Source organism: Myotis daubentonii, chromosome 15, assembly GCF_963259705.1.
Source record: "Myotis daubentonii chromosome 15, mMyoDau2.1, whole genome shotgun sequence".
Lineage (NCBI taxonomy): Eukaryota > Metazoa > Chordata > Mammalia > Chiroptera > Vespertilionidae > Myotis > Myotis daubentonii.
Window position 1 is genome coordinate 58,416,569 of NC_081854.1, and position 13,962 is coordinate 58,430,530.

Here is a 13,962-nt window from a genome sequence, read left to right on the forward strand (position 1 = left end):
TGAATTGGTTTCCACTGTTCGGTTGGGAGAAGTGCCTGGTCTGTGGGGTTTGGGAGGGACGGCTCGGAGCCAGGCTTTTCAGGAGAGCACTGCCGTTGCTGTTCTGTAACCGCACAGCCGAGGGGTCCCGGCTGCCTGTGGCTACCTGAGCCAATGAAGCAGAGACGGGGTTGAGGCCTATGTGAGCGTTTATCTCAATCCCGCCGGCAGCGAGGGAGAGCAGCCGGCCAGCCACAGACATCTGCTCTGCCCCCCCTACCCCCCCAGAAGCCAGTGCTTCTATAGGGCAGGAGGGCTAAGATTACACGGGGACGTAGGAGTTACAGGTGTGGGAAGTGGGCACGGGATAATTATTACAGGTTACAAGTCATGCTGGGGGGGGGCGTGTCGCAGAGGGCGGGCACCTCCAGGCGCCCCGGGACCAGGTCACAGGCAGAGGGCGGGCACCTCCAGGCGCCCCGGGACCAGGTCACAGGCAGAGGCAGGGGCTGTAAAGGGCAGGTCCCTCCGGGGCGAGACTGTGTCAGCGACGAGGCTGTCAACCCTCCCATCACGACAGGCGGCTCTCGGGACGGAGGAGGGACTGCGCTCCGACGGGAGCGCCCAGGCCCAGCGCACAGCGCCCAGCAGGTGAGCAGGTGCCTCTGATCAGAACAGAACCGTCAGGCTCACCGAGCGGCTCCTGTTTCTTAGGGCTGTGATTAGTTCCCCATATTCCGCTTCTGCCCCTAGGAGTCCCACACCTTAGAGCTGGCAGCGGGGAGAGAGTGCTGAGGCCCTGGCCCCCACGCGGCGTCCATCCCTGCACAGCAGGTGTCCCTTTGGCCACGCTGGCGGGAGGGGCGGCTGTGAGGGGAGCGCCTTCTGCGCCGGGGGCCGTGGGAAATGAAGGTGACTGTCCCGTGTTGCGGATGAGGAAACCGAACCTCAGCGCGGCCGTGTCATTGGCTCAGGATTCCACATACCCCGCCCTCCAGACTTGGTTTCCCCTGAAGTCTTTGCTTAGTCTGTCATTTAAACCTTCCCGCCCAGCCTCAGCCAGGAAGGGGGATGAGGCCGAGCAGCTTTTGGGGAAGGGGCAGTGAGCAGACGGTGCCTAGAAGGTTCCCCGTAGCCTCGGCTCCGCAGAGCCTTCAGGGACTGCGCCCTGGTCTTCCCTGTGCCCGGCGACCACGCGCCTGTGCGGTAGTGTCTGTGGGTGCCACAGCCTTGGGGACAGGCAGTGTGAGGTCACCACCCTGGGACTGGGTGCATCTTTTTTATTTTAATATTTTTATTGATTTCAGAGAGGAGGGGAGAGGGAGGGAGAGAGAAACATCCATGATGAGAGAGAATCACGGATCGGCTGCCGCCTGCACGCCCCACACTGGGGATGAGCCCGCAACCCGGGCCTGTGCCCTGACTGGGGATTGAACCCGGGACCCTTCAGTCCGCAGGCTGACGCTCTATCCACCGAGCCAAAGCGGCCAGGGCTGGGTGCATCTTTAAAATTCCTTTCAGCCAGCCCGGCTGACGTGACCCAGGGGTTGAGCATCAACCTCCGAACCAGGAGGTCATGGTTCAATTCCCCGTCAGGGCACCTGCCCGGGTTACGGGCTCCATCTCCAGGAGGGGGCGTGCAGGAGGCAGCCGGTCCATGATTCTCTCTCATCGTGGATGCTTCTATCTCTCTCCCTCTCCCCTCCTCTCTGAAATCAATAAAAATCTATATTTAAAATTCCTTTCAGCCACACGCAGACCCATCTGAGAAAGTAGGCCGTACGTGACTCTGTTATGTTCAGTGGCTTTGGGGGGAACCTGATTGGGAAGTGAGGCAGGGCCCTCCGTGGCCGCGTGGCATGGTGACCCGATGTCGGGGGGGGGGGGGAGGTCCCCGGATGCCAGGCCCAGGCCTGTCCCTCCCCCGGCAGCCCGTCCCTGAGCCATTGCACAATGATCCGTCCCAGCCCTCGCGCTCCGCTTGCTGGTTTATGTAAAATGGGGCACGTGCCTCCCACGTAACCTCGAGTCAGCCCGGGCCGTGCGGACACGCGAGCCGGGAGGTAATTGCTTATCATGTATCTCTTTGTTCCCGACACTCTTATAAAAGAGTCTGTATTATGTATGGTGTGACCTTCAAATGTCAGGGATGTGTTGTGCAGTAAACTGTCAATATTTGTGGTTATAAGGCGCCCGATGACTTTTACAATAATTGGAGCGGCTGTACGAAAAGCCCGGATCCCTCGCCCGGCTCCAGAGAGAGGCTCAGCCGGCGTCCATCGGGGACCTGCCTTCCGCCCGCGCTTAAACGAGGTGCTTAGGTGTCTTCTCTGTTTGAAAGAGAGCCCGGCAGAACCCCGCTCCCGGGGGCCTGGTCCCCCCGCCCGCCTTCCCCTCACTCAGCTCACGGTTCCCAGGGGAAAGCCGGCCCCACAGGTGGCGGCGACAGACCAAGTTCCTTTCAAAAGCTCCGTCCAGAGTCTCAGGGCCGCGTAGGGAGGAGGAGGAGTTCCTTGGAACTGGCAGGCGAGATTCACTCCGATCTTCTCTCCCCCCCACCCCACCCTAAAGTGGGGGGCTGTAAATTATCTTAAAAGGATCTTAAAAGCTATAGGGTTTGGGGTTTTTTAAGAAAATAAATTATGGAGAAATCTTAGGGCAAGTTATGCTTTATTTGGAAGTAGAGGCTTCTATAGTTGTTTTTTCTTTTAAAGGAAGAAAAAAGTCCTTAATTTAAATTATGAAACAGGGAAGGCACCCCAGATATGTTGCAATAATTATGACGGTGATCGGGGCGTGGCTTTGCTTAAGCATATCTGTCTCACTAGACTCTTATTGGTGAATGTCTCTTCAGTGTCTCCTCGTGGCAGCCAGGCCTGGGCTTGGAGGGAGGAAGTGGGAGACTAAAGTGCCCCCCCCTGCCCCGCGGGGCCCCCCCCCCCGCAGAAAGCTGGTCCGTGGCCCCACCCCTTTCCCCCCGGGAAAACTGGTCCGTGGCCATGCTGGTCACGCCTGTGCTTGTGGCTCCTTCCACCTGGACAGGAGGGACCAGAGACACCACCACCCCCCCCCCCCCGAGGCCGCCTCCTCCAGGAAGTCTCCCGGGCACCCCGACCGCCTGCCCTCCCGCTGGCGTCACACCACAGGCCCTGGAGGTGCTGAGCGCTGTGGGGAGTTCCTGGGGTTTTGCGGGTGCCCGGGGCCTTTCCTCCCAGGCTGATCTCAGCTTCCGATTTCCACTTGCTGGCCCACTCAGATTCTCGCATTTACTGGAAAAGTATGTACAGTCTTTTAAAAGCTTGGGTTGAGCACGTGTTCTGACCTGAGCGCCCACCACATGCCAGGGATGCGACCCACGCAGCGGCGAAGGCCCTTGTTGCGCAGGGCTGGTGTCCGGGGCTGGTGTCCGGGGCTGGTGTCCGGGGGCTGGTGTCCGGGGCTGGTGTCCGGGGGCTGGTGTCCGGGGCGGGGCCGGGGGCTGGTGTCCGGGGGCTGGTGTCTGGGGCTGGTGTCCGGGGCTGGTGTCCGGGGGCTGGTGTCCGGGGCTGATGTCCGGGGCGGGGCCGGGGGCTGGTGTCCGGGGCTGGTGTCCAGGGGCTGGTGTCCGAGGCGGGGCCGGGCGGGGAGCAGCCAGACCCTTCGGCCAGAGTGTGCAGGGAGGCGGCGGGTGCCAGGAAGGAGCAAAGCAGAGGGTGCTGCCGAGAGCGGGGCGTCGGGAGCCGCCTGCAGGTGGCGGTGCTCAGGGACCCCGCGGGGAGCAGGTGTCTTTGGAGAGTCCCCAGGGAGGGAGCCAAGCCCCAGGTTGGAACCAGCTCACAGCCTTTTGGGTGTTTATAGCGTCATTCCAGGCCATTCACCATCTTCCCCTCAACATTACCCTGCTTGCCAGGCTGGTGGCTCGTGCTGAGCGTCGACCTGTGACCCAGGAGGTCAGGGTTCCATTCCCGGTCAGGGCACAGGCCCGGGTTGCGGGCTCGATCCCCAGTGGGGGGCGTGCAGGAGGCAGCCGATCCATGGTTCTCTCTCATCATTGATGTGTCTATCTTTCTCTCCATCTCCCTCTCTGAAGTCAATAAAAATATATTAAAGATAAATAAATAAGGAGGTGAAAATGAGCCTGCTCTGTTTGCAAACATTTCATGAGCTCACCCCTGATGCCGTGGCAGGGCCAGAACGAGTGGTTTCATGGGCCTTAAATGGCTCGCGGGCCAGACGTTCCCCACCCCTGGGGAGGTCCGAGGAGAAGAGAAGGTGGGTGCTGAGGACAGCGGGGGGCAGTGAGGTCAGAGCAGTAGGGGGGCCCTGTGGGTGGGGCTGAGGACCCTGAGAAGGATGGGGCCGTCCCTCCCCTGCTGGCTACCAGGCTTTTTCACCGGAGGTGCCGCGCCCTCACCGCCCCCTCCAGCCTCACTCTCCAGCCTGCTCTCCTCGTCCAGCTGGGTCACGGTGGGCCTGCTCGGGCCACGGTCACCCCAGTGGTCTCTAGGGCGGGTTCCAGCCTGCACCCCTGATAAGCCAGAGGGGAGAGAGGGGGTGCAGAGCCCCAGGAGACCCGTCACACCCGGTGTCCCCACATCCTGCCTGTCATGTCTACAGTCCCCAAGCTGGGGCCTAGGAGTGCCACTCACAGCCGGTCCTGAGGGCCCTGGGAGACCGGGCACGCAGGGAGCACAGAAGATGTCGCCCACGGCAGGTTACAGAACACCAGAGGAGAGAGACCCATGGGTGGCCCCATCGCCAGCAGAGTGCCACGCTCCCCCGACAGTCAGGAGAGGGCTCTGGGCTCCGTAAAACCAGGAACACATTTGGCCCGAAACGCTTGATGTCGGAGCCCTTGTGTATGTTAAGGGAAATTCAATCCATGTGTTTCTGATTCATTTTCACTTAACTCATCAAAATGTTGCTTTAGAGAAGCTATTTGAGATCCCAGTATCTTATATGTTTTTTTTCTCCAAACTTTAGCCTTTTTATGACCTATTTCCCCAGTTCCCGAAATCTTATCTTGCCAAATGCAGAAATGCACAGTTTTGAGTGTGGGTCAAAGGTGAAAAAAAGGCAGCGATAGGGACACCCCCTCTCCACCTCCACACCTGGACACACGGAAATGGGCTGGTGAGCTTGGGGGCAGGGGTGGGGGGGGCGTCCCTGTGAGCCCAGCCCCGTCCCCAGTCCTGAGACCCGAGGGCAGCTGGCTCTTGCCTTCCCCTAAGAGGACAAAAATATCTCTCTATTTAAACAAACACGTTGCCAATCCATATTCATGTTTAGCCTTTTCGCATGACTATATATGGCCATCATAAGCCAGGGAACTCTGATGAAACAACAGAGACACCAAACCAGCACGGACCGAGGCCTGGATCTTCCGAGTGAAATAGAATTGTTCTCAGGAATGTTACAGTTTTTCCGCAGACCACTCATTTAAAATAACCTTAAAAAATAAAGGAACTCTCACCTAGGAACCTACCGCAGTAATCGTGGTTTCATTTGAGTCTATTCATGTTAAAGTTTTCAAAATTAGGGAAAGTGTTAAGCTTTTAAGAGGAGCTGTGCATTCTTTTGGACTTTCTCCAGAGAGTCATTTCTTCTCCCCTGAGAAGACTTTAAAGACTGCGGTATGGGGGCAAAGAAATGAAGAAAGATGAAATTTTTTGGTGTCCTGCTCATCCCTTAGACTCCAAAAATAGTGGGGTTTTTTTTTCATGAATGAATTGAGATTCAGACTTCTGTGGTATTTTTTGCAGAAGGCTCTTTGCGAATTGACAACTCATCTAGGGAAATGTATTTACTGTTATACTAGAAATTCCATAAAAATTAAAATACCATGGCTAGTTCGTGGTATAAAGTGATAAATGAATGCTCAGGTATACAGACAGCTACCTTATCCAGGTGAGGCTGCTGAGAGAACTCTCCAGTCACTGTATGAACTTATCACCATCATCACCATCATCACCATCATCATCATCACCATCATCACCACCATCACCATCATCACTGTCATCACCATCATCACCACCACCATCACCACCACCATCACCATCATCATCACCACCACCAACATCATCAGCATCACCACCATCATCACCATCATCACTGTCATCACCATCATCACCACCATCACCATCATCACTGTCATCACCATCATCACCACCATCATCACCACCACCATCACCACCACCATCACCACCACCAACATCATCAACATCACCACCATCATCACCATCATCACCATCATCACTGTCATCACCATCATCACCATCATCACCACCATCACCATCATCACCATCATCACCACCACCATCACCATCACCACCATCATCACCATCATCACCACCATCACCATCATCAGCACCACCACCATCAGCATCACCACCATCAGCATCACCACCATCACCATCATCACCATCATCACCATCATCACCATCACCATCATCACCATCATCACCATCACCACCACCACCATCAGCATCACCACCATCACCACCATCACCACCACCATCACCATCATCACCATCAGCATCACCACCACCACCACCAGCATCACCACTATCATCACCATCATTACCACCATCACCATCATTACCGTCACCGTCACCACCATCATCACCGTCATCACCATCACCATTATTACCGTCACCGTCAACATCATCATCACCGTCAACACCACCAACACCCTCCTTATAATTGTTTTGAAAGGAAATGTTTCCAAGTTGCACTTCTGGGCCCGGGGCGGGTGAGGAGGAAGGGAGAACTGAGAAGACAGGCCCGATGCAAGGGGAAGCCTCTCTTTGTTCCGCTGTTTGCTCTCTGGCTCTGTTCTCCGAGTCACTCTGAATTGGCCGGGTAACCTGGACACTGGGCCTGTCTGCTCTTTTTCAGCAAACACTCCCAGCGTGTGGGAGCAGAGGAGAGCGTGCGGGGTTTCCGGTACCTGGTACAGCTCACCTGTCACCGTTCACCTGCTCTAGGGTGGGACCCGGGAAGGGAGACCCCTGCAGCCCGTTCCCTCTGGAGTATGATGCCTGCGCCCATACCCGACTCCATTTCTGAGGACCGGATCCCATATTGCTTCGTGGGGTCGAGAAATGAATCAGGGTCCCAGCCCGGCTGGCGTGGCTCAGCGGTTGAGCATCGACCTATGAGCCAGGTTGTCACCGGTTCGATTCTTGGTCAGAGCACATGCCCAGTGGTGGGCTCCATCCCAGTGCGGGGCGTGCAGGGTCCCAGGGGTCCTCCCCAGCCATTTCTCCATCCAGGGAGGCAGGAGAAGGAGGCGGCCTCCAGCGGCAGCCAGGCGGTCCCAGGATCACTCCAGGTCCAGATGAGCACGGAGGAGCAGGTGACAGGCCTGAGGCCGACCTCCGTCCACATGTCCTCCTTCCGTCCCTGGAAAACCTAGGGAACGCGTCTGCCTGGAGGAAGAAATAGGTCGTGGAGAAGGACAGTTCTCAGAAGGCTTGCCCCCCACAAGGTCTGACCGAGGACTGCAGCTGTGATATGTAAAGTGCTCCCTCCTTTCCACCGCCCGCTCGCTGGGGGGCGGGGCCATCGGACTGTCTGTAACCAGGACCCGGATTGCTTCCTGGCTGGGGGGGCGGGGGGGGGGGTGGGGGGCGCACAGGGGCGGCAGGCCGAGCCTCAGGCCTCCACCCGGTGTCCTGGGGAAGGACAGCCGTCAGCGCTTTCAGACGGGGGCGAGGCTTCAGGTGTCGGCCTCTGAGCGAGCCCCCCGGGGGCTCGAGGTCCCCGCACAAGGCCCGGCCGAGCGTCCTCAGCCATCCTGTCCCTGCGCTTGGCTCGCGGCCCCTCCGGACACTTCCCGGGACCACCCACCGTCCCCTTCATCGTCGCTCAGAGTTTGTTTTTCTACTTGGATTTAGTCTCAGAGTAAACGCCATGGGCCTTCTGGCTCTCCAAAAAAAAAAAAAAAAATTCCATTTCTGTGTAAAGTGAAAATTAGATTCTTAAATCTGCAAAGAAAGCTGTTTATCTTAGAAATGTATTCTCTTTATTGGGCCACACATGTCCACGATGGAGAGATGAAAGGCAGCTGAGCCAGGCCATCGCTCCGCGTGACGACAGTCAGGCGCCCACCCCCCTCCCCACCCCCCTCCACACATACACACGAACGCTCCAGGCGGCGGCCTTATCTGTGCTCATCGCTGAGGTGCCCGGGCAGGGGCAGCCGGAGCCGCCGTGGACCGTCCCCCGCCAGCTCGGCTCTGCTCCGTCCAGTCCCCTCCTTTCTGCCTGACTGTCCGACGGCCCCGCTGCCGTGTCACTAAGGGCTGTTGGAGGGAGACGTGGGGGCTGTGCCCACGTGCAGATCACGGAACACGAGGACCCGCAGGAACAGGGCGGCAAACGTCCACGCCTGCCCCGCGGGCCTGGCTCCGTGGTTGAGCACTGACCTATGAACCTGCAGGTCACGGTTCGATTCCCAGTCAGGGCACGTGCCCGGGTTATGGGCTCCATCCCCAGGGGGGGGCGTGCAGGAGGCAGCGGATCCATGATTCTCTCTCATCATTGATGTTTCTCTCTCTCTCTCTCTCTCTCTCTCTCTCCCTCTCCCTTCCTCTCTGAAATCAATGAAAATATTTTTTAAAAGAAAAGGGCCCAGGCTTCTGTTCCCGGTCGGGGGCATGCACCTGGGTTGCAGGTTTGATCTGGGCCCCAGTCGGGGCTCGTGCGGGAGGCAGCCCGTCCACGTGTCTCTCCCATGGATGTGTCTCCCTCTCTCTCCCCCTCCCTCCCTGCTTCCCGCTCTCTCTGAAAAGCAATGGGAGGCATATCCTAGGTGAGGACGAAGGAGGTGAAAAGCCCACAGCCTCCGGGCACCTAGTGCTGCTGGTGATTCGAGCTGAGAGCTGCCGGCCGCCTGGCGGAAGCAGGGCCCTCGGGTGCGGCCCAGCCAGGCCGGGCGTCTCACTGGTGGTTTGCGCTGACCTCACGGTCCCAGCACGTTGGAGGCCGAGCGAGGCTGGGAGGCCAGTGCCGGTGCTGAGGGTTGGGGCTGGCGGGCGGGCGGGCGGCAGGAGTGGGCATTGCAGCTGTTTAAACCCAGCAGGGTGACTTGGTCGGACGTCTGGCCATCGTTCTCCTGGGCTCTTGGACACGGGCGCCGTAGGACAGAGGTGGCCCCTGGCACGGTTAGCCGTGGCACCGCTCACGCTCTGGTGCCCGTGTGCCCTCGTCCGTGGCCATCGTCGGGAGCCTTTGCACGTGCGTGTGGCCGACCCCACACCTGGTGCTGGGCGGGGTGAGTTGCACGTGTGGCGGATCATCAGGAAAAGGGTGCCGGACCACCAGGCCCTGAGAACAGCTCCCCGGGGGGTAGGGGGGCCGGGAGCGCAGGGAGGACTTGAGTCCTCGGAGGACTTTCGGGGTGACTCGTCGCGGGCAGTCTGAGCGCAGAAACGGGGCTCCGAGCCGGAGCGTCCGACTCAGAGCCAGGACGCCCGCCTGCACCCGCGCACGGCCTGTGGGTCCGCGGAGCCCTGCCACGTGGCGCTGCGAGGGAGGCGATTCACGTTTCCATCGCTCCCGTGGAGCCGGTCTCGTGTGTGCCGCTCTCACAGAGCCCAGGCTGTCGTCACCCCAGAGGGTCCCCTTGTTCTCACAGGGGGTCCAGGTGGGGCCCCGAGGTGGGCGGAGGCTGAGCCAGCGAGGACCCCGCCAGCCTCGGAGCCTGAGGGCCTCGGGGTCTGTGAGGGGGTCCGCGCAGCCCCCCAGTTCTCCTCCAACACAGCTCCCAGCTCCCGCCCCGCCGCGTCCCCCAGACGCCCGACGTTCCCACCGTCTCATGTACCCTGTGCCCCATCCTCTCCGCGCAGAAGGGGCCGAGCGTGCATTTCACTCCGTCTTCTAAGGGGTTGGGCTCCACAGCGAACGGCAGCGGAGGGACGTGGTGCCGATATGTTGCAGGCGGGTTCTCAGGCTCCGTGCTCCGCGGTGACGGAGTTTCAGCCAGGCCTGCACCTGCCTGTGGATGCGTCTGCGTGCATCGCGGGCGGATCGCGGAACTGCGTTTCCAGACTTTTCCTTCTCCCTCCCGCGAGGTCACAGCAGCCACAGGCGGGAGCCTGCAAGGGCGAGAGGACCTTCTGGGATCGTTTCCTTCCCGTCCCCTACGTGGCCCTGGCCTGCACACCTTTGGAACGCGGCAGACACGCTTCCTACGTGTCATTTGTCGCTTCATACGATGCCAGTGCGGCCTCAGTCCTGTGGCAGACTCTGCCGCTCGTCCCTCTTATAAATTCATCAGATCCAACCAAACACCGCCAGTTCTGAACTTTTGGGGGAAAAACTATATTTAATAGGAGCTAAGCAAGAGGAGAAATCCGACCAGCTGCTGACACAGCTGTTTCTGTTCTTGTTTAATTCAGTTCGATATAAAGGTACCATATGCTGCTTAAGACGATGATAGGAAAGATGAAATAATTTTGGAGAATAACAAGGAAATACATGAATTGTCAGCATTCTGTCAGATTGAAAGAACGAGACAGACAGGTGTGGTATCGACATGTTTGACTTTGCGTGGCGTGAGCAGTTTGGGTGCGAACAACTTTTGACGGGCGCTGAAGTGACGTGCCAACGTTTCCCCCGCTGCAGACCTCGGCGAGGAGGCGGGGAGAGCGGCCGGCGTGCAGCCGCCCGCGCTGCTGCGGGACCGGAGCCTGGGCTCGGCCATGAAGGACTGTCCGTACTGCGGGAAGACCTTCCGCACGTCGCACCACCTGAAGGTGCACCTGAGGATACACACAGGTGAGCGCTCGGGGGGCCCGCCCCGTCCCGGGTCACGGGTGCCGGAGTCACTCACAGTCACGGTCCCCCGCGAGCCCGTGCACACCCTGCTGTGTGCGTGGGACTGACCCCGAGGCCCTGGGCCCAGACTTCAGTCTCCCTCCCCGTCCGCGTCCCAAGCGACCCCCAGGTCGCTGTCCAGGCCCGGGGTGACCTGGACACTTGGCTGGCGGCCTCCTTCTGCTGCATCGAGGCCCGTCCGAACCTCGTCTGACCGGCGGGCTTCCGGGTGCAGGATGGCAGGGCTTTGGAGGTGCACTTTGCTCCCAGGGGGAGCTGGGTCCCCCGAGGCTGTGCTGGTGGGTGTGGGGGTCCTCGGGCTGCCAGGAAATGGGGACAGCCCCCCAGGCACCCACCACGGGGCTGTCACAGGAGGGGAGACCTGGCCCCGTGCCCCGGGACCCTGTCCTTTCATTAGATGTGGACGTGGGCCCTGGGACGGGTTCACCGGTGGCTGTGCCTCACCCGGTGGCCTCGGCCCCCCGGGGACCATGGGGCAGGAGAGAGCGACAGCTTTTGGGGTCAAACTCTCTTATGTATGAAAGGGGACGTCACAGCTCCCCTGGTGTCGCCCGCCGGGGCTCCGGCCTGAACCTGGGGTGGGCCAGACGGGGGACAGCGGCAGGAGGCTGGGTCTCCTGGGAACAAGGATCGACGGCTCTTAAGCAAACGGGCACGGGCCGCGGGGCCGATGGCGGCTCCCGCTGCCCCTTCCGGCCAGCGCCTCCCTCGGGCGCCCCTCGCTCCTCCGTCCTGCTCCTTCCTGCTTTTCTGCGAGTTGCTTGGACGTTGCCAACAGGAAAGAAAAATCTATCCGCGCTATGGACACCTCCATTTTCTTTGATTTTTCTCCTGACGCTTTATCTGTCGGAGTCTGAGCTGCTCCAGAGGGTGGACAAATATGCCATCCATTTTCAGGAATAATTGTGGTCTGTTTCCCGGGGAATCAATAAAGCTCAGGGCCCGGCAGGATGCTCAGCGCGCGGGCCTCGGAGCAGCGGCTGTGAACGCCAAGCGCCTTCACCCGGGCCCTCACCTGCTGCCCCCAAACCTCCCTGCACTTCCTGCAGAACTGGGGCGCCGTGGAGCGTGGCCCCTGGGACGTCCCCTCGCAGGGAGCCCTCCCAGGCTAAGAGGGAGCTCCCGAAACCACAGCCCGACTCCTCCGAGGCCTGGCCCCTGGGACCTGGCCCAGCGGGCACCGTGGCTCCGTCCTCGGCTCTCTCCCACCCCTCCCCGTCCTCCTGTCTGTCCCTCCAGGGCAGGGGCCCGGCTCCCGCTGCAGGACATCCGTGCCCACGGGCCCTCCGCCTGGAATGATCTCCTCCCGGAGGCCACTGTGACCTCAGAGAGACCGGCCCCGACTCCCCGTCCAAAACACCCCTCAGGCCCCCGCGTCCTTTTCTTCCTGGACGCTCCGCTTCCCGAGAGGACCCTGTGCAGCACCGTTGTTTGTAGAACGTGAGGCTGGCGACGGCGTTCATCCGTCCAGTGACTGTGATTTTTTGGTCCCCAGGGGCCACCCGCGCACCTGCCCCACAGCGGGTGCCCAGCGCCTGGTGGTCCCCGAGTGACCCTCCTCCTCCTCCTGCAGCCCGTGCCTGGCTTGGGGCCGCCCACTGAGAGGACGGGCTGCGGGGACCCCGGTCAGATGGGAGAGGCGGGCTGAGCCCCCGCACTGTCTCGGGAACCACGCGTGGCAGCCGGCTGCGGTGCGGGACTCCGGTTGCGGACAGCAGACCCGCCCAGGAGCACGGTCTCGGCCCCGCCTGCAGGTCTCGGCACACTCGGGGTGCGGCGCCCCCATCCCTTCTCGGTGACCGCTCCCTGCTCAGACCCCGGCCTCCCCACATCACCCGGGGAGTGCCTTCCTCCTCGAGGAGCTGGGTCCCCGAGGCTGTGTGGTGGGTGGGGACCCCCATCCTGCCAGGACAGGGGCACAGGCCCCCAGGGACTGTGGGGCAGGAGAGAAACGGTCAGGGCCACCCCGCCAGGAGCCTGCCAACCTGTGGGCCCGACCCCCTCCGCTGGCCGCGGGTAAGAGATGCTCCCAGAACATTCCGGGGAAGAGGAGCCAGGCTGCCGGAGGCCGCCGGACCTGGACGGAAGCAGGTGGAGAAACACGGTTTTCCCAAACTTCTGTTTTTCCCCCTTCACAAACTTCTTCTGAAATGTATGACTCATAGTCCTGGAGACGCGAGGAGCCAGGAGACCGGGCCGTGGGCAGAGGCCTTCTGGGAAGCGCCCAGAAGAAGGAAGAAAGTGAAAGACGCCCTGGAAATGCCCCCCCCCCCGGACCGCCCCCCCGCAGCAGCATGTGCCCAGTGTAAAGAGTGTAAAAGGCAGGATTGTATCCAGATAAAGATCAATTTCCTTTTTATCAGAGAACAAAGAAGGTGGGGAACGCTCGCACGCCTGCGCAGGAGCCGAGCAGGCAGTGGTCCGTGTGCGCTTCGGCACACCCGCGACAGCGGGTGAGAGCGCAGGCGACAGGAGGCGCCCAATCGAAACGAAGCGATGCATCCGCACCTAGCCCAGGGCCCAGAGCGGGGTGTCCCCGGCCCCTCCCCGCTTCTGTGTTTGGAGGTGACGTCGCCCAGGACTGGAGTCTGTGAGGCACGACACACGTGTCCCCCGTGCTCCTCCCGTCAGCGCCCACAGCAGACATTCACGGTGTCGCCGACGTGCTGTCCTCGGGTGGGATGGGAGGCGGCCCAGTGAGAACCTGGGTGGGAAGACATGTGGGCGGAGGGGACCCCTCCCGCGTCCTCCCTCCCCGAGTCAGCGACTGCCCGTCCCCCCACATCTCTTCCTTAGGCAGGGGAGCGGGGCTGCACCGCAGCTCGGCTGTGTCCCCAACCCCCGCACGGCTCCCTGCGTGGAGGGAGCTCCCAGGGACCCTCAGGTCCGGGAGGCCCCCCACTGGCTCCGCTGCGCACCCCGGGGAGCCCGCACTCCTCTCCTGTTCGACACGGCCCCTGGGCTGATGAGAGTCGGATCCGGCAGCTTCTGCCATTTCCTACTCCGGAGGGAGAGAGCGTGTGTCGGGCTCAGGGGGCCCCGCCACCTGCGTGATTATGAAAAAAGGGGAAAAAAGGCCCACTTGCCCCAAAGGAGAGGATTCTCTTTTTTCCTTTTGTCCTGAGTTAAAACTTCCTGACGCCCGTGGATCCCCACGCGGAA

At 60.7% G+C, this 13,962-nt stretch overlaps 1 protein-coding gene across 3 annotated transcripts in view; it reads left to right on the plus strand.

Moving 5' to 3' along the window:
- The window catches only part of ZNF536 (zinc finger protein 536), a 290,099-nt gene that overhangs the window by 183,271 nt on the left and 92,866 nt on the right, over positions 1 to 13,962 (plus strand). For all 3 annotated transcript variants that reach the window (XM_059668157.1, XM_059668159.1, XM_059668158.1), the window contains exon 4: positions 10,588 to 10,740. In XM_059668157.1, coding sequence (XP_059524140.1) covers positions 10,588 to 10,740 — 153 coding nt within the window. The remainder of the gene's footprint in view (positions 1 to 10,587; positions 10,741 to 13,962) is intronic.